Source organism: Pelmatolapia mariae, linkage group LG5 (genome assembly GCF_036321145.2).
Source record: "Pelmatolapia mariae isolate MD_Pm_ZW linkage group LG5, Pm_UMD_F_2, whole genome shotgun sequence".
NCBI classification, from domain to species: domain Eukaryota; kingdom Metazoa; phylum Chordata; class Actinopteri; order Cichliformes; family Cichlidae; genus Pelmatolapia; species Pelmatolapia mariae.
Window position 1 is genome coordinate 3,487,834 of NC_086231.1, and position 18,537 is coordinate 3,506,370.

An 18,537-nucleotide genomic window follows, 5' to 3' on the forward strand; every position below is an offset into this window, starting at 1 on the left:
GCAGAGCACCTCTTCATCAGGAACCTTTAATATTAAGACCATTTCCAACCTTTGTGGGAGCAAAGACTTGCTGTTCTCCTGAAGCTGTACACATCTTCACAGCATGAGTAAGACACAGTGTAACTGTAGTTCACAGCAGAAGGGAGACATTTTTAAGTAATTCGCAGTCTGCTTTGAATACACAGTTTATAAGATAAGTTTGACTCACAGTGAATTATAATTTTGATTCAAAGATTCAAACTTATCATTTAAAGGAGTCCAGATGAATAAAACGGGATAGCGTGCTTATGTTTGAATAAATCCTGTCATCTCAGAGTTTGGGGTTATTGCATGATGTCTACCATTTCCAGAAATTAATATCTGGCATTTAGTCCATCTATCTGAGCCCTTACTGGAAACCTCTGAGAGCAAAATCCAAAGCAGATGGAAGAAGTATATTTGTTTGGCTCAGACGCTGATAAATGTTTAGAAAAAAAATCTTAATCACAATTACACACTTTAACTCGATGTGTTGTTCAGCCATTGACCTGTGCGCTGAGGGGAAGCACGACTGTGCACAGATCTGCATCAGCGCGCCGGGCGTCTACACCTGCGACTGCAACAAAGGATACACGCTCAATGAGGACGAGAAGACCTGCACACGTTAGTCAAGCCCTCATGCAAATACACACAGGTGTACACGCACCTGCAGAAACACACCTACAGTCAGAGAAAAGACTGCTCTTTCTCCTGTTGGTTCTATGAGTTATTAATATGAAATAGTTGTTGTTTCCAGCTCCTTTAAAGTAAAGACTGAAAATTGACTCCATCTGGGTCTCTGAACTGTTTGTTAGGCTGACTGAACAGTTTGGAAACATCACTTTTATTTAACACATACAGAGTAAAACTAGACACTTAGAGTCACATTCACTCACTATAACGTTATAAACTGGGAATAACGTGTGTGTGCGTGTGTGTGTGTGTGTGTGTGCGTGTGTGTGTGTGTTACTCAGCCATTGACCTGTGCGCTGAGGGAAAGCACGACTGTGAGCAGATCTGTGTCAGCGCGCCGGGCGTCTTCAGCTGCGACTGTAACAAAGGATTCAAACTGAACAAGGACAAGAAGACCTGCACAAGTCAGTGAATCTCACATGAAAACCCTGCTTGTGTTTACTACATAGTGTACCTGATAAAAATGTACTTTGAATTTGTTTTACTGTTTGCTTGCAAACAGAAAAAAAGGGGGGGGGGCACTAAAAGATGTCACTGAGCTGTTGATTCACTCTGTTAGGCCAACCAAAGGTGCTGAGTTCAGCTCTTCATTGATGGATGGATATAAATTCTAGATACATTTCTTATGGAACTACTTATTAATCAAGAAAAGTTATGAGCACACTTTAATGAGGATGTTCGTTTAGTTTGTAGAGAGATTATTTTGCAATATCATCCTCTACATAAACTAAACAGGCAGCAACAGGCTGATGGAGCTCCGCTTCTTAACGGCCATGGTGTCGATTCCCAGGTTGACACCATGTGTGAAGGCTGCTAGATTAATCACATTTTTAATTCAGTTTTCAGTGATTATGAAAACAAAACATTTTTTCTTATAGATCAGCTTTTGTTTGTTTTATAAATCTTGTGCATTTGTTCCTTTTACATTGGTGCCCATTAGAGCTCCTCTAAAAACCCAAACTCACACAGCTCTGCTCGAGCCTTTCGATGAACAGCATCAATTCTTCAACAGGTTTGTGTAGGTGAACTTGTGGAAGGATTAATGAGGGGTTCAATAAGACACATTTTTTAAAATTCAGTAAGTCTATGATGTTGCTAAATAATGCTGTTATTAAATAATGGGGGTTTTTTTGGAGGTGGTTTTCACCATAATCTAGCAGCACTAGAACAGCAGCAAAAATAAGTGTTGACCTCCCCGAGGTGAACTCTTCCACACCTGTTCATAAAACCTTTAGTTGTTGTGCATTACTTGCAGGTGAACAGGTTTATTGAGGTCTGGCTGACATGTGTCTCTCTCTGCTATGGTGTAATATGTGCTTTCTGTCTGTGTGTTGTCAGACATGAACATGTGTAACACAGTGGAGCACGGCTGTGAATACCAGTGTGTGAGCACGCCAGGCTCTTATCACTGCATCTGCCCCGAGGGACAGCTGCTACAGGACGACGGCAAGAGCTGCGGCAGTAAGTCATCATCTGTGCAAATGCAAAATCCTCTGACCTGTTTCAGCAGCCCCGAGTTAGTTTGAAGAAACTCAGCACTCTGTGCAGAGAGAGCTGCTTCAGGATTAAGATGCTGTGGCTCCTGTGTGAACCAGCAGAAATGCTGCAGGCGTGGGGAAAAAGTCTCAAAAAACTGCAGAAAAAATGCAGTTTTTTTAATAAATCAGTCTAAGACAACAAAGCTCAAAGATAAACTATTATCCTGCACTGCTGAGCTTCACTATATTTTAAGCCAAAGCATAAGAAATGTATTAAAGAGGAGGATTCAGATTCAGGGCTTTCAGTGGCAGCTGGACGTTGATCAGGTGACTCTCACCGAAAGGAAAAAACATTCAGGCCCCGAGCAGAGGTTATGTCTCAGGAAAGGAAATAAAGATGTACAATGATCTCAAACTGATGTTAAAAGCAGCTCAGTTATGTCTGGATGAAACGAGCTGGACAAAGACGAAGATCTTTGGATTGTTTTATTCCTCCTGGGAGGGCGAGCGAATACCAGCGTGCCTGCCAGTAAGCTTCACATCACATTCTGGGACAGAGAGAGAGTCTCATTTATCATCGCTTCAAGAGCTACGCTCCAAACCTGCTTTCCAACTGCTGCGGACATCTGAAAGCAATCCTTTGTCACTATGACGACAACAACAATAAAATTAATAATAATATTAATAATAACTCTGCCATGTATGTGGCTCTCAGTGAAACTGAGCTTTATTACCCTGTTTTGTTTTCTTTTGTTTGTTTTGTTCATTTTATTGTGATGATGTAAACAGTACAAAAGTTCATTTAGGAAAAGAAAAAATAAAATAATACCCAAAATAAAGCAAAAATACACTTCAGTATCGCTCCAGTTATTCTGAGTGGGAAGAAGTTCACTCTTATTTAATCCCACCATCAGTTTGGATTTATCCAACTTCCTTACTGACATAAACTGTGATGAACAACATACATATCTCTAATAGCAGAATATATACAATATGTAAAGTCCAATGATCATATATTCAGCTCCATAACTTTACCTCCACACATCAAACCAACTAACTCCACTTTTGGAAAGTTACCTGTAAACTCTGAATAATCATGCAGTGACTCATGTGGGCCTATAGGTTACTTTTTTTTTTACTGTGGTATTTGTGTTGCAGTGTTTATTTAGTATTTACTGTCTTAATTTCTTTAATCACGATTTTCACAGTGAAATAAATTAAATGATTAAGCCTCCCGTCCTTCGTCTTTCTCGTCTTCAGCCTGCAAGTCTGCAAACATCGACCTGGTGCTTCTGATCGACGGCTCCAAGAGTGTCCGCCCTCAAAACTTTGAGCTTGTCAAAAAGTTTGTTAACCAGGTTGGAAGTATTTTCTAACACACTGAGCATTTTACTGCCAAATTGCAGTATTCTTTCATATTTTCATACCTGCACATGCAGGACGGTCACAAAATAAAACAATGCCATCAAATATGAATTACTGCAGAGGAAACAATCTTGTTTTGGCTCCAGAAATAATAAACAACTAAAACAACATTTCCTGGACATTCAGCAAAAATATATTTTACAAATGTAATTTTAGGCAGTGATAATTCTTGACATCTTTGTCTGATATCTTAAAAACTATAAAATAATCTTAAAATAATAAAATGCTGAATATTCGTCACCTCACCCGGGTCCCTGCAGGTCGTCGACTCTCTGGATGTGTCTGTTCATGGTACCAGAGTCGGTCTGGTTCAGTACTCGAGCCGGGTCAGGACAGAGTTTCCCCTCAACATGTACCACACAGCTGATGAGATCAAAGCTGCAGTCATGAAGGTAGTGCTTCTGTTTGTTTGTTTGTTTGTTTCATCAATGACAGACAGTTTGAAACATCAAGCAGTGGAAGTAACTTAAACCTGCATCCTTGCTAATGGCCAGCAGGGGGCAGTTCTTGCTTCCTGCAGAAGAAGACCAGCTGTAAAGTGAATGAGAGAAGTTATCCCACTGATCTGTGACACACGAGTGGCACAGTATTGTGAGATTGTGATACTTGCGTGAGGCTTAAAGTCAACATAAAGATTCATGTACAGGCATATTTTATATATACATACAGATCCTCAGCAGTGAACGTGCAGTTAATGAAATCCTGATTAAAAAAATGAAACTTGCACCATGTTTGGGCCCTGCTCAGCTACACGACTCTAAATGTTGTTACTGTCCATGTTCAGGTTGAATACATGGAGAAAGGTACGATGACCGGCCTGGCCCTGAAGCACATGCTGGAAAACAGCTTCTCTGAGGCAGAAGGCGCTCGTCCTCTGAGCCGCAACATTCCACGAATCGGGCTGGTTTTCACAGACGGACGCTCCCAGGATGACATCACCGAGTACGCCAAGAAGGCCAAAGAAGTCGGTAAGACCAAGGATAATAATAACGGCATCTGTAGCTCAGTGTCTGAATCAAGCAGTGCTGCAGTTATCATGTGACCCTGCACCTGTGCATGTATGCAGGCATCACCATGTACGCGGTGGGTGTTGGAAAAGCGGTGGAAGATGAGCTCCGTGAGATCGCGTCTGAGCCTGTGGAGAAACATTTCTATTACACCACTGACTTCACCGCCATCAGCACCATTGCTGAGAACCTCAAACTCAATGTCTGCCCAGGTAACATGCTCTGCTAGACCTGACCACGGTGTATAAAACAGCACGTAAACAGGCAAGTTAATCTGACAGCATATTATTGGTTTATATTCTAAGGTTTGCTTTCTGCCACAGGAAGTGAAAATGCTTTATCACCTTTTTTTTCTTCAATGAATAAGCTAAGGTGGAAGTATAAAAAACTACCAATGTGAACTTGATGAAACTTATTAAAGAGATGAAGAATGTGCAAACAAAGCATTCATTAAATCCTGGCCTTGGGAGAGTGCTCTGTTTTTAATCCTCTTTTAGCTTTTTTTATATATTTTTTTTAATATTTAGATTAAATTGTTTTTAAACAGGAAAAAAAGCATCCAGAAAGTAAGAGAATATCCTCCCCAAGAGAATAATAATATAAAAATCGGTGCTCTTTTTTTACTACTATGTTTTTAAAATCTTCTCTGCTGCATCCCTCTGTTCATGCAGCTTATATAATGGTGAAGATCACTGGTTGATTCCACAAGTAAAGCACATTGTAACCTTTTATACACTTAATAATTGTGCCATAAACAGCTGAAATTGATAACATTCATCATTTTAGAAACAAAAGATTTTGGTCAAGAGTAAAGCTTCAGCAGAACTTTCATGTGATGGTTTGTGTGGTTTTTACTGATGATTCATTGTAACAATGTCTTTTCTTTGTCGCCCTCTACTGACAGAAATACAACATGACAGTTGCAGAAAAGGCAATAAAACAAAAGCAGTTACAAAACATTTTTCCGTAGTGTAATAGTACTGTACCGAACATTAAATCCTCAGGTTAAAAAATAATAACAGTAGTTTCCTGGTTTAGTCTGTTAGGAGCTCTAAGGGGACAGTAAAGCTAAACAGAGATAATTAAAGAAATTAAACTACAGCAATTCATCGCATCTTATGAGCAATGTCTGCATCTTCAAGATAACTGAAATTAACACAAATGTATATACTGATAAAGAATATTATAAATATTCATATATTTTTCCCTCTGCAGAGGAGAGTCAGGGCGAGATTGAGGTGAAGGACCCCTGTGCATGTGAAAGTCTGGTGGAGTTTCAGCAGGCCACTATGAACAGCCTGGAGCAGCTCACACAGAAACATATCCTTTAAAAAAAACACATAATATCAGGTAATTCTTTGCATTCATGTAAAGACTTCAAAAAGTGGTTTTGGATATTAAATCTCTTGCTATTGCTTTTTTTATAACATAATATCTGTTGTTTGTTGTCCCGTGACTTCGCTCACTGGCTTAGAAGCTGAAAGTTTTTGGGGTGCTCAGCATGCAGGTGACCCCACCCCCCTCTGCTCTCTCCGTGCCAGCTTTTTCTTCTTCTGCTATATACAGCATACAATGAGTGTGTATGTGTGCATGTTAAGTACGTATGATTCCTTAATTACGTGTCCACTGGCCGGGATGACCGCCCGTCTGGAACAGCTGGAGAACCAGCTTTTCTCCAGGAAGTGATGTGTTGACTTCTGAGTGAGCGCAATGGGACGAGGAAGAAGAACAAACTAAAGCTTGATTTATAGAACTGCAGTGAATCTACCCCATAGCTACAGCGCAGCCTCGTGTCCTAGCACAACAGTGTTAGGTCTGCTTGGTAGTAAAATGCTGTGTAATGGCAGTATTTTGATTCAGAAGAATAAAGTATCCTTGGAACAAAATTTAATAGGTTGTAATAATATTGAACTTGCTTAAAATGCAATAGTTAGTATTCAGCCAAAGTAAGCACGCTGGTTTTTAGATTTGCTGTGACAACACGAGTTCAGACTCTAATCAGTTCTGAAATCTCCCGTCCTGCATTTTTGTGGAAAGAGCTGTTGTTCAATATTTATAAGCTTCAAGTCCAACAAAAGATCTCTGGGGAGATTGAACGCAGGACAATAAATCAAGCTTCAAGAAGAGTTCGGCACATCCCAGCAAACCAAATCCTCCAAATCAGACAACCCGGCAACGGACAAAACAAAAAGTGTCTCCATTTTACAGCCTTTTACCAAGTAAAGGTGCTCTTATAAGACAAACAGTCATAAAACACATGGATTTGATGATTCAGGTTCCCCAGGACGTCTGTTACCTCTGCCATTTTCTTTTTGGGGATATTTTTGTTTACTACAGTTTGTATTAAAAATGGACATCTGAAAAGTGAAGCTCATAGAGAATTGCCTTAAATCTACGCCTCACTTGATCTATGACCTCAGTTAACCCTTACATGATGAGTTTATGGTTAAAAAACAGGATAAAACATGACACGATTTAGGGCCCGCCTACTTTGTGATTGCCTAGTCACTCCTCTGTGAGCGCACAGCGTCCACCCGTCGCTCAGTCCAGAACACTCTGCACAACATCTGCACACAGGTGGTTCCAGGCATGTTGTGAACTATTTGTAATCAGTGTACTGTATGTAGTAAACATAAGCACAAAACATGATTCAGTAAAAATCGATTAGTTTCTCACACAGTGTTCATTCATCGCCACCCATCATTCGCCTGTTCTTATAGCTTTATTTATGCTTTGATCTCTTATGTATGTTTTGTTAAATATGACGTGTTTATTACAGTTTGTTTTATTTTAATCAGCAGCAGAATGACAAAAAAGTAATGAAGTGCTATTACCACTCTGAATATTAAAACCCTTTGGGTCATTTTCAGTAAATTCATTACGTGCTTGCATGTAGACAGTAGCTTTTTATCTTAGGCCTAAATGCTTTTGCGGTGGTTAAAAGTGGTGAAGAGAAAACTGAGTTGTAGTTTTTAAAAAAGGGAATTTAAGATGTTTGAAGTATCACTATTCACCGAGGCTGTGGTCTGTGGTCGATTAAAGCAAATGTGAGCGCAGTGCAGGAATCAGTGCACAGAAATTTACTATGAATGAAGAAAGATCACCAAAAAGGAATATGTGATTCAATTTAAATAACAGTCATAAAATCACTCTGTAAATGAACCACCTGAAGATTGTGTTGAATGTCTGTGTCCTATAATATACAAAATACTGCCACAAATTTATACCCCTTTGTATTTGAATCCTTGTATTTTTTGTATATTTTATAACAGGTTTACATTTTTTGTATTTTTCTAAGGAATCTCTGTATTACAGCACAGACGACAATAAAGGAGTGAACTTTCATTTATTTGATGGTGTGTCGATGAACTCTGTAAACATCCTGCAAAAGTTTTATGCTCTCATTTTATTTCTTATGCAAATCTGTGCATAGTGAGCACAGTGAGCGAAGCAAATCTGTGATGATTTAGATGCTCTCATGTTGAAATGACCAGCTGGTGGATCTAACCGCTGCAATTAAACGACACCTGTAAACTGTGTTCGTGGTGTTGGTGCTTACTGGAGCATTTGTGAGGCAGTTATCACACAAATAGGTTTACTGTGTTATTGGTTCTTTAACAGAGAACAAAGAGAAGAAATCTGTGCTGCAGTTTCAGCAAGTGAAAAGAATTAAATATGTGAGAAACAGCTGTTCATTTGGATTGCAGTCTTCCACACAGATTTTTTGTTTTGTTTTGTCCCATAACTGACATGTTCCCCTCTAAGATTTATGAGTAAAAGTGAGTAAAAGATACGTGCCCCAGGCACTGAAGCAGCAAACTGGAAAAAACATCCACGAATCTTTAGACCATCAGTGATCCCGGCCTTTAATACGCTGTTCAAAAGAATTACAGGGACTTGGTAGTTTCTATGAACCCCCACGCATTTGTACATCAGAGCATGTACTGACTGAGAATCACAACAAACCTCTGGTAATGGCACATATTGATGTGTCATCCTGGATGAGGTGGACTAACTAAGCAACCTCTGAGGGGTCAGGCATCACCTCATGCTATCAGCACTGACCCTGACCCTAGCTAAATGCAAAACTAGTGAAGAAACAGTCAGGAAAGATAAGGAGGAAAAATGTCAGTGGCCTCCACCTGTAACACCACTAGTGTATTACGGGTTGTCTCATTATTGCCCCTCTAGTTCCCCTATTGTTAATTTATCGTCGTGAATGCATCGTCACAAATCTGTCCCCAGAATTAAGGGATGGGTCAGGCACAGCTGCAGTCTTTATTCTGTGTGTTTTGTCCTCAGATTTAATTGAGAGTGGCACGATGGGATATTTGTGAATGTCACCATGCACACACCTAACCGCCCAATCTGCCTCCAACAATGCTGCCAGCTGAACCAGTGTCTGATGGACATGGGTTTGCGTTCAACGACCACAGTCCACCAAAGACAGGCCACTACCCCCTTGGCACCTTACCAGCATGCTGTAAGTCCCTCTTTGACTAGCAAAGGGTGCTGGAGCCCCAATGGGAACACCTGCCCGACCTCCATCATCAGGCACTTCCACTGCAGGTGTCCTGGTCGCCTGCACCTCCAGCAAGCTCAGCAATCATCTAACCCAGCAACTGGGCTGGCTGTGCAGGCTGCAGGTCTGACACTACCAGCTGGATTTTGGAAAATATTTTGGGGCAGAGACCCTAGCAGTCCGATCTCTGGCTACTGAAACTAGCAACTGAGACATGGAATGTCACCTCTCTGGTGGGGAAGGAACCTGAGTTAGTGCGTGGGGTTGAGAGGTACCAGCTAGATATAGTCGGACTCACCTATAACCTATAATTACCAATTATTCCACATGGTGATACATCACATAAAAGGTTACCCATAATGCACTTTTTGAAATTTTCTCCAGTGAATTATCAGATAATCAAACATCCAGAGTACTGATGCTTGTTGGTGTTCCTCTACGTCACAAACTGTTGCAGCTGAATGAAACTTTGTGAGTTTGAAACTGAGTGTAAAATTTAGACCTACCCCTACGAACTTCAAGAAAATATAAACCTCAGAAGGTGTTAACAGGTATTACAGTAAATTTTTTGTGTAGGCATTAAGGACACTTAGAAAGGGGAAAGATTGGGGAACTTTTCCAACTTAGTGTAATTTTATATGAAGTAACGCCACAGCAGACGGTGGACTAACATTAGCAGCTGCTGCAGGAAGAACTACGTTTTAGTGAGACAGTCGGATAATATCAAGGATCTGAAGAACAACTCAGCTGGAGGGAAAGCAGGAAGGGTGGTTCGCTGGTTAGTGGAGACTTCACTTTTAAAATAACAGAGGGGACCGACCACAAGTACATCAGATAGTGTTGTTCTTGGAGAAGGATAAAAATCATAAAAGATAAAAACAAAAGGTTTTTTTCACGTCTTTCTTCTGTTTTGCGTTCACATTGTCTTTATTCAGGTTGGACCCCCCATTTTTATTATTTTAGGACAGTTTATACATACTTCCATTAAGGAGCTATTAGAATAACAAGGCTTTGGTTGAAAAGCAAATCATATACAGAAAATGTGATATTTCCTGAGAGTGAAATTGTCGTCCTAATGCCCTCCTGTCTCCAAAAATAAAGGTTTCATGTTTGTGGTAGGCCCGTGGAAACTCTTGGTAAAAGTTGTTTTGTTTTTTTTAAGTTGCACAAAGGGAGTAAAACACAGAGGAACAAAGCCAAGTCCTCATGGGCATCCATCAGCTGTGTTTAAAGAGCAGCTCCACTGGGATCAGTAATTGCTTTCAGTCACAGAGCATCATTACTGACAGTGACCTTCGGCACATTTTCTCTATAGACTGGAATGAAAAACATGTTTGTTTTAAACAAAATCTGTCACAAGCAAAACATCACCAAGTAAAGTTCTGAAATGATAAAGCTTGGAAAATAACAGTAACAAACAAGTACTTTATCATTGCTGCATTTTCAACTTCTGGTGCAACTTCTTCTTTTTCTTTTATTTGGACAGTAGTCCAAAACTTGGAGATATATAAAGTATTTCTAAAAACAATTCTATTAGTAAGTATTAGTGATCATTTCTAATTTGTTCAGATGAGATGCAGAATGTGGAAATGTGCATTTATTTGATGGAAGCAGAGAAATGAAAATGCTGTTAATGTTTCAAAGACACATTTTTCCTTGAATGTGATGATGATGATGATGTGAGGCTTCAAGTTGAAAAAGTTTTGAAGTCCTCTAAACTTTGTAGCAGCTGGTTTCACAATAAAAGCTCATTAAACATATGAGCAGTGAAGCTTTTCCCTCAGTGGATTGTGAGCTGTCCACAGATTTATTTATTTATCTTTTTGCTTTCAAACAATCTCATGTTTTCCACTGGGTATGCTCTTATTTGTTTATAATTAGCCAGAACAACCATTTAAAGTAAATCATATCATTGTCTCAAATATCACAGATGGTACAGCATACTCTAGTTCCAAAGTAATTGCAGAGTTGTTTAATGGCAATGATGAAAAACTCCCTCAGAAGACATATCTAATAAATCCCTTTGATGCTGTGTATGTGAACTGCATGCTGGGTGCCACATAACAAGCTTTCCCAGTGTGTGTGTGACCTTTAACGTCAGGGCCTAATGAGGGCCGATGAGATTGTTGCTCATTCTGGAGCTTGCAGCGTGACTTGCTTCCTGAGTACACAGAGGATCACTGAAAATGTCAGGATGTCCCAAAAGTCATCGCTGTGGAAGCCAGAACAAAGCCATACTTACAGGAAGTTTACTCAAGCAATATTGTAAGAAGTAGGGTTGGGTGTTTCAGAGAAGTCAAAATGGTTGTTTCTAAACTGGAAAACTGAGAAAAAAGAAAAAAGTTCCTGAATGAAATATGCTATTCAAGGTTAAAGAAATGGAGCTGGAGCTGAATTTTGAAGATTAAAGACATAAATTCGTAAAAATGAATATTTTGTAAGAACTGATCTACAAGACAGACACTCACTAAATTAAAAGCATTTTTCATTTATTAAAATTATTATGAAGATTTTTTTTTCATGACACCAAAGTGACGATAAACTGGAAATTTAAATAGTAGAAGCTGGTGGCTTGTGCATAATTGGCTGTTTTGTTGTTGTTTTTTGTAACAGGCCTTTAATGGCAACCAAGTGAAAAAACTATGAACCTGCAGCTTTTAATATCAAGGCTATAGACCAGGGATGGAAGAACTCCGGTGTCCTGCAGGTGTCTGTGTGTCCTTGATCCAACACAGCTGATTTCAATGGCTAAATGACCTCCTCAACATGTGTGGAAGTTCTCCAGAGGCCTGACAATGAACTAATCATTAGATTCAGGTGTGCTGACCCAGGGTGCACTCTAAAACCTGCAGGACACCGGCCCTTGAGGAGATTCCCACCCCTGCTCTAGATTATACGGAAAAGGTGGACAGAAGGCCTTAAACCTGCATCCTTTCAATTGTCAGTGTCAAATTTATTTATATAGCACATTTCATTATACGTAAACTCAATGTGCATAACAGGAAGATAAATAAATGTAAATAAAATTCTAAACTTCTAAAAAAAGTAATACAAGTTTACACATATACACACAAACAAAGCTATTAAGTGTTTTTGAATGTAGACAGAGTTGTAACTGACAGGGCCACAGTAACTGAAAACACACACAATTAGACACTTGAATCTAATTCTGATGAGATTTACAACCAAGGAGCTTACTGAGTAAGTCTCAGAAACTACAGCTTGAAAGGTTAACAGAAGGATGTTAAAGTCATTCCTGTATCGAACTAGGAGCCAATAAAGTGACTTCAGCACTGGACTAATATGTTCACATTTCTGTACAAGCAGAAGTCATACTGATGATTTCAATGAACCTGCAAATAGAGCATTACAGTCAACCAAGTAATAGACACGCCAGTCCACAGTGTCCATTTTACACTTTGCCTCTCCAAAACATGAAAAGGACGCGCATGCAGTAAGTTGCAGTAACAGCAGAGGGAGATATTTTATTTTAAGCCAACAAGAAAATAATGACAGGTGTTAAATCACAGGGATGCAGGGTCGAGAGTGTTGTGGTGGTGTGACAAAGTTGAATAAAGATGGCTAAAAACGCAGATCTGTGGTCTTGTAGTGCCTTATTCATGCCACACTGTTATGAGTTCTTTTGTTTTAAGGACGTTCAGCCTCAGGTTATTTTCTGGGCACCAGCGGGACACCATGCGTACAAGGTGGACTCTACCTCCACCTTGTACGCTGTCTCATCTTCATCAGAGATGAGCCCAACCACAGTGGTGTCATCAGCATACTTGATGATGACGTTGGTTGGTGTACAGTCAGGTACACAGGGTCTGAAGTAGGAGCCTGAGAACGCATCCCTGTGGGTATCTGGTGCTGAGTGATAGTTCGGGGGACAGATGGGGGCCAAGTCAGACTGACCGAGGCCGGTTTGTGAGGAAATCTTTGATCCAGGAGAAGGTGGCAGGGGGGATCTGAAGGTGCTCCAGTTTGGTGTTGAAGATAGCTGGGATTATGGTGTTGAATGCTGACCTGTAGTCCACAAAGAACATCCTCACATAGCTCTTCTCTAGATCAGCGGTCCCCAACCTCCGGGCCACGGACCGGTACCGGTCCGTGAGTCATTTGGTACCGGGCCGCGAGAGTTGAGACTCGGGTGTGAAATGTATGGTTTTCAGGGTTTTTATCGGTTTTTAGCGTTATTTTGGTTTCCTGGGTCTTTTCACGTGTGTTATGAATAAATCTTCTTTTTTCGGTACCGGTACTAGTTTTATTTTGTTGTATTTATCCACAACTCCTTAAAGGCCGGTCCGTGAAAATATTGTCGGGCACAAACCGGTCTGTGGCGCAAAAAATGTTGGGGACCGCTGCTCTAGATGACTCAGTGTTCTGTGAAGGGTGATGGTTATGGCATCCTCCAACCGATTGGCTCTGCAAGCAAACTGGTGACGAACGAGGGAGGGGGGTAGACAGTCTCTGATGTGCTGAGACACTATCTGCTTGATGCACTTCATGGCTACAGATGCTTTTTTTGTAAAGGATATAGATCTGTAGACATTAAGGCTGTCTATACCAGTCCTTTTTAGGATGGGAATGACAGTGGAGGCCTTCAGACAGGTGGAAATGGTAACATGAGTCAGGGAGAGGTTAAACAGCCCAGTGAGGATCCCTGCAATTTAGTCCACAAAGGCTTTAACCACAGCCCCTGGGATTCCTGGAAGGCCTGGGGGAGGGGCAGTCTCAAACCGAGCAAAGAATATGTTCAAATTTCAAATTCAAATTCAAATTTTATTTGTCACACACACAACCATATACAGTACGACATGTGGTGAAATGCTTATTGCTGTGCAATGCCTGACCATTAAATTACAGTAAGAATTGACAGTAAGATTTACAGATTACTGTAAAATGTACACATTTTATCTTAGGAATTTACAGTAAAAAAATGTACAAATAACAGTTTATGGAAAAAATTATGTATAAAAAGTAAGAAGAAAGAAAGAAAAAATTGTAAATTATAAGAAGTGTGCAAAAAAAAAGTGCGTGTGGTGATGTGTGTGGGAGAGTCCAGTCCGACACCTGGTTCAGGGCCCAAATAGCCTGGGGGAAGAAGCTCCTCCTCATTCTCTCTGTTTTGGCCTTAAGGGAGCGGAAGCGCTTCCCAAACCTCAACAGTGAGAAGAGTCCATTGTTGGGATGGGAGAGGTCCATCATAATCTTCCTGGCTTTGGTCTTGCACCACTTGGTGTAGATGGACAGCAGGTCAGGAAGCTCTGATCAAATAATGTGTTTGGCTGTGCGCACCACTCTTTGCAGATCTCATCTGTCCCGCTTGGTGCTGTTTCCAGGTGCAGATGTTTCCCATCAGGATGCTCAATGGTGCAAGAGTAGAAGTTCTTAAGCACCCTCAGCAGCAGATGGAAGGTTCTAAGTCTTCTGAGGAAGAGGAGACGCTGGCGGGCTTTCTTAACCAGGGTGTTAATGTGGCAGGACCATGACAGGTCCTGAGTGATGTGGACACCTTGGTATCGGAAACTGTCCACTCTCTCCATGGTGTGCCAATGGCACCTTCCACAGCATGTCTTTCATCCTGTCTTATTTCTCTCACCCCAACCAGTTGCAGCAGATGGCCCCGCCCCTCCCTGAGCCTGGTTCTGCCCGAGGTTTCTTCCTGTTAAAAGGGAGTTTTTCCTTCCCACTGTTGCCAAAGTGCTTGCTCATAGGGGGTCATATGATTGTTGGGTTTTCCTCTGTATCTATTATTATAGGATATACTGTATAATATAAAGTGCCTTGAGGCGACTGTTGTTGTGATTTGGCGCTATATAAATAAAATAAAATTGAATTGAATGATCAGGGGCTCATAAATCCTCGCCTGCTTTGTAGTGGTCCACAATCAGTTCCTTAATCTTGCTGACGTTTAAGAGGAGGTTGTTCTCCTGTTCCTGTTCCTGATTCCGGCTCGTTTCCCTCGAGGCCGTCGCTTAGGGCCGCGCCCTTTGTTCTCTCTCAGGATCTCCCTTGGCCAGGTTGGGTCCGGAGTTAAACACGATGAAATGTGTGTATATTGTAAACCAATACAAACCAGAGTGTCTCTACTGTAGCGAATTTGTGTGTTTTCCATGATGCCCGTGCAAGATAAAGGCAGATAGAGCAGAAAGTAACAAAAATCAGTGAAAAGTGGAAAAGTTGGTTCAGAGCATCCAGCACGGCAGCCGACCTCACCGGCGCCATCTTTCAGTTGAATTTGAGGCTGCTGTCGGGGGTTTGGTGCCTCTGGCCTTGGAAGGAAAAGAAAACACTGCATGCATGTGCCAACCTGCAGTACATAAGCACCTGTACACACAACCTTAAATCCTTAAAGGACCTTCAACGAACCCACATATAAAGTCTGATGTCATGTTACAGTAGGGATCTAAATGCATAATAAACTCAGGTAGGCACAGCATCGCTTGCAATTTGTTAGTCTATAAATGAATTACTAAAATACTTTAATGCATTTGAGTGCTTTAATATCTTTTAGCTGTACTGTGACTTTGACTGTTTTAGACATAGCTGATATGCACTACATGAAAAAATATATTAGGGTGAAATAGTAACAGGTGTGAGATATGCTGCCAAATTAATATCATTTGTGTATTTTCTAAATAAATGCCTGATTGTTGTTTTCTGTTGCAGGACATGCACTTATATAAGTCCCAGGAAAGTTTACTGGATGAATCTTTCATTCATTAAAAATGGTTAATAACCAAATAGCTTTCAAAAGACTGAACATCTAATTTTCTTACTTTTGCAGACGTAAGTATATATTGCATGATGTTGATCATGAAAAGTGCTTGTTATAGCAGACAGACAGATTGTCCTTTTTGTCCTACAGGTTTGCTGCTTGATCAAATTGTATTCGTTTTTAATTGTAGATGGCAGTGCTGTGATTTTTATCTTTCTAGTCTGGATCCTCAGCCTTGGGTGAGTACTTTTTTTCTGTTTAGTTTTAAAAAGGAAAACGTTCACAGTTTCTTCTCCTAACAAAGTTTATTATAAGTAACTAAAGCTAAATTAAAAATGTCAAATAATAACATAGCAAGACATCATTTGAACTTTAAAACTCTTGAATGATACGTGCACCTTAAATTTTTTTTGACACAAAAAGAGGAAACTAAATTAATGATACTCACGAATTAATCTGCCTTAAAAAGTCAAAATGAAAACTAAAATAGTTTTAATCCCAACAATGATAGTAGTGAACATCTTGAACCATAGTTTATGACAAAACTATATAAAAAAAATAAAATAAAACAAAAATAGGGACAATTGTTGATCAGTTTTAAAGTGTTTCTGTCACTGCTGGGTTGTTTTGCCAAACAAATCAGTGCAAAGCTGTAATAGGATCTAACAATTATTTATTTAAAAATGATAACCTTTGAAAATGGATCATTCTTAATTGAATCACGGTATTTATAAGTATATATAAGTATTTATTTTGGGGTCAGTAACATGATATATTTAAAACATGTTTTTCAGCTTTTAAAAGATGAGCACTTCGTATATCAATGAGACTGTGGTTGAAAACTATCGAGATGCTTTCACTAAAGCTTTGTTCAAGAACGTGATTGTTGTGGTTCTCTGCATCTCCATTAACTACATCAATGTAGCACTTATTCAAACTTTCTGCAAACACCAGGTATGACATTTCTTTAATCACATGGAAAAAGAGAAAACACATGAAAAAAATATGAAATTACCTTTGCAGCATAGCCAAGAAACCTTCCTATATAAATTTAACTCAGCATTATAACAATAATGTGTGCAACAATGTTTTTTTGTTTCTGAGGAAGTTATTGGATTGGTTTGTGTGTTTGTTTACCATTTTTTATCAGAGTTATTCCAAACGATATGGCTGATGTGTAATACAGCAGGTCTTAGTTCCATTTTTCATTCATTTTTTAAATGTAAGTACGAATTACTTCTACTTTTCTTTTGTGTGATTTTCTTCCCATTCTTTAGATTTTCTACATGAATCCACGCTACATCCTGTTTTTCCACCTGGTACTTAACGATATGATCCAAGTAACGCTGACCGTCATACTGTTTGTCACCAGCTACATCTTCTTCCAGATAAATGTCTCTGTCTGTTGTGTGCTCATCCTGCTTGCTCTTTTTGCCACTGAAAACACGCCTCTGAATCTGGCTTGCATGGCAGTGGAGTGCTACATTGCCATCTGCATCCCTCTTCGACACGTCCAAATCTGCACGGTCAAAAGGACGTTAATGCTGATTGGGTTAATTTGGATGACCAGCATGCTGTCTGTTCTTCCTGATCTCTTCATCAGCTTGGCCACAATGCCAATGGGTTTCTTTATATCCCGTGTGTTTTGCATCAGAGAAACAGTCTTTCAAAGTCCCCACATCATCAAGAAGAGAGATATCACCTATATAGTCTATCTGGTTATTGTCTGGTTTATTATCTTTTTTACATACTTCAAAATCCTGTTCACTGCCAAAACAGCAAGCCAAGATGCTACAAAAGCCAGAAATACAATTATTCTCCATGGTTTTCAGGTGTTGTTGTGTATGTCAATATATGCTGAACCTTTGCTGAGGCAGGTCCTGCAGCAGTGGTTTCCTAAAAATTATTCAGATTCCCTTTTTGCTTGTTACATTCTCTTCCAGATCCTACCACGAGCAATTAGTCCAATAGTCTATGGAGTAAGAGACAAAACTTACAGGAAGTATCTGAAAAGATATCTGTTGTGTAAAATTAGTCCCTAAGAAATATGGACTCATGGAGGCAGATTTTTTTTAACTTTAAAATTATTACACATTATTTATTTAACTAATAATACGTAGTGTTCAGGACTTATCAATACTTTTTTGAAACCATAGATATCCTTATAAATTGAATAAAGATTAATGTATATTTTGATTTTTGATGCTGTTCCATTTCCATCCACAAGCAATTATTTAAAAATGCAGATAAAATTAAACCATAAACAAGAAGGACCCAGGACACGCAGTTTTGATCAGTGAAACTTGTTTTTTTGTGATTTGTCTGCTGGCTCACCCAGCAGCTTTCCAGCTTCTGCATCTGCTACTGGTAACAAACACACAAGCTCCAGGTCCCAGCGTCACTAAAATAAGGAGAGCATAATTAGTCTATTAGGCTCAGCTACCCAGTCAGCCTGCCAGGACTTTCCCCCTGAGCCCACGGCAGGACCGATCTTCTCCAGCGGAACCAGAGACCACACCCTGCCACATACCTCCCCCACACAAGTGAGGCCAGGAGCCATTAAGCTGATAAGCATCATACTGTGACACTTCATTCACCTTGCGGTAGTCAACACAGAACAGTATAGATCCATCTTTCTTACAAGAACTATGGGGTTACACCATGCACTGTATT

The 18,537-nt window shown here is 39.9% G+C and overlaps 2 protein-coding genes across 4 annotated transcripts in view; both read left to right on the forward strand.

Moving 5' to 3' along the window:
- Positions 1-8,140, forward strand: part of matn4 (matrilin 4) — a 34,111-nt gene extending 25,971 nt beyond the window's left edge. For 2 of the 3 annotated variants that reach the window (XM_063473362.1, XM_063473361.1), the window contains exons 9-16: positions 520-642; positions 993-1,115; positions 2,050-2,172; positions 3,450-3,547; positions 3,875-4,006; positions 4,399-4,582; positions 4,681-4,833; positions 5,837-5,952. In XM_063473362.1, the coding sequence (XP_063329432.1) occupies positions 520-642; positions 993-1,115; positions 2,050-2,172; positions 3,450-3,547; positions 3,875-4,006; positions 4,399-4,582; positions 4,681-4,833; positions 5,837-5,952 (1,052 nt within the window). Of the gene's footprint in view, positions 1-519; positions 643-992; positions 1,116-2,049; positions 2,173-3,449; positions 3,548-3,874; positions 4,007-4,398; positions 4,583-4,680; positions 4,834-5,836; positions 5,953-6,248 lie in introns of those variants that run through there. The other variant, XM_063473363.1, reaches the window with a different exon arrangement.
- An 8,558-nt stretch (positions 8,141-16,698) lies between these two features.
- On the forward strand, positions 16,699-17,906 carry LOC134626887 (odorant receptor 131-2-like). The gene is made up of 2 exons (XM_063472781.1): positions 16,699-16,818; positions 17,142-17,906. Exon 2 carries the CDS (start codon positions 17,151-17,153, stop codon positions 17,904-17,906), a length of 756 nt encoding a protein of 251 aa, XP_063328851.1. The 5' UTR covers positions 16,699-16,818; positions 17,142-17,150.
- Positions 17,907-18,537: the final 631 nt, after the last annotated feature.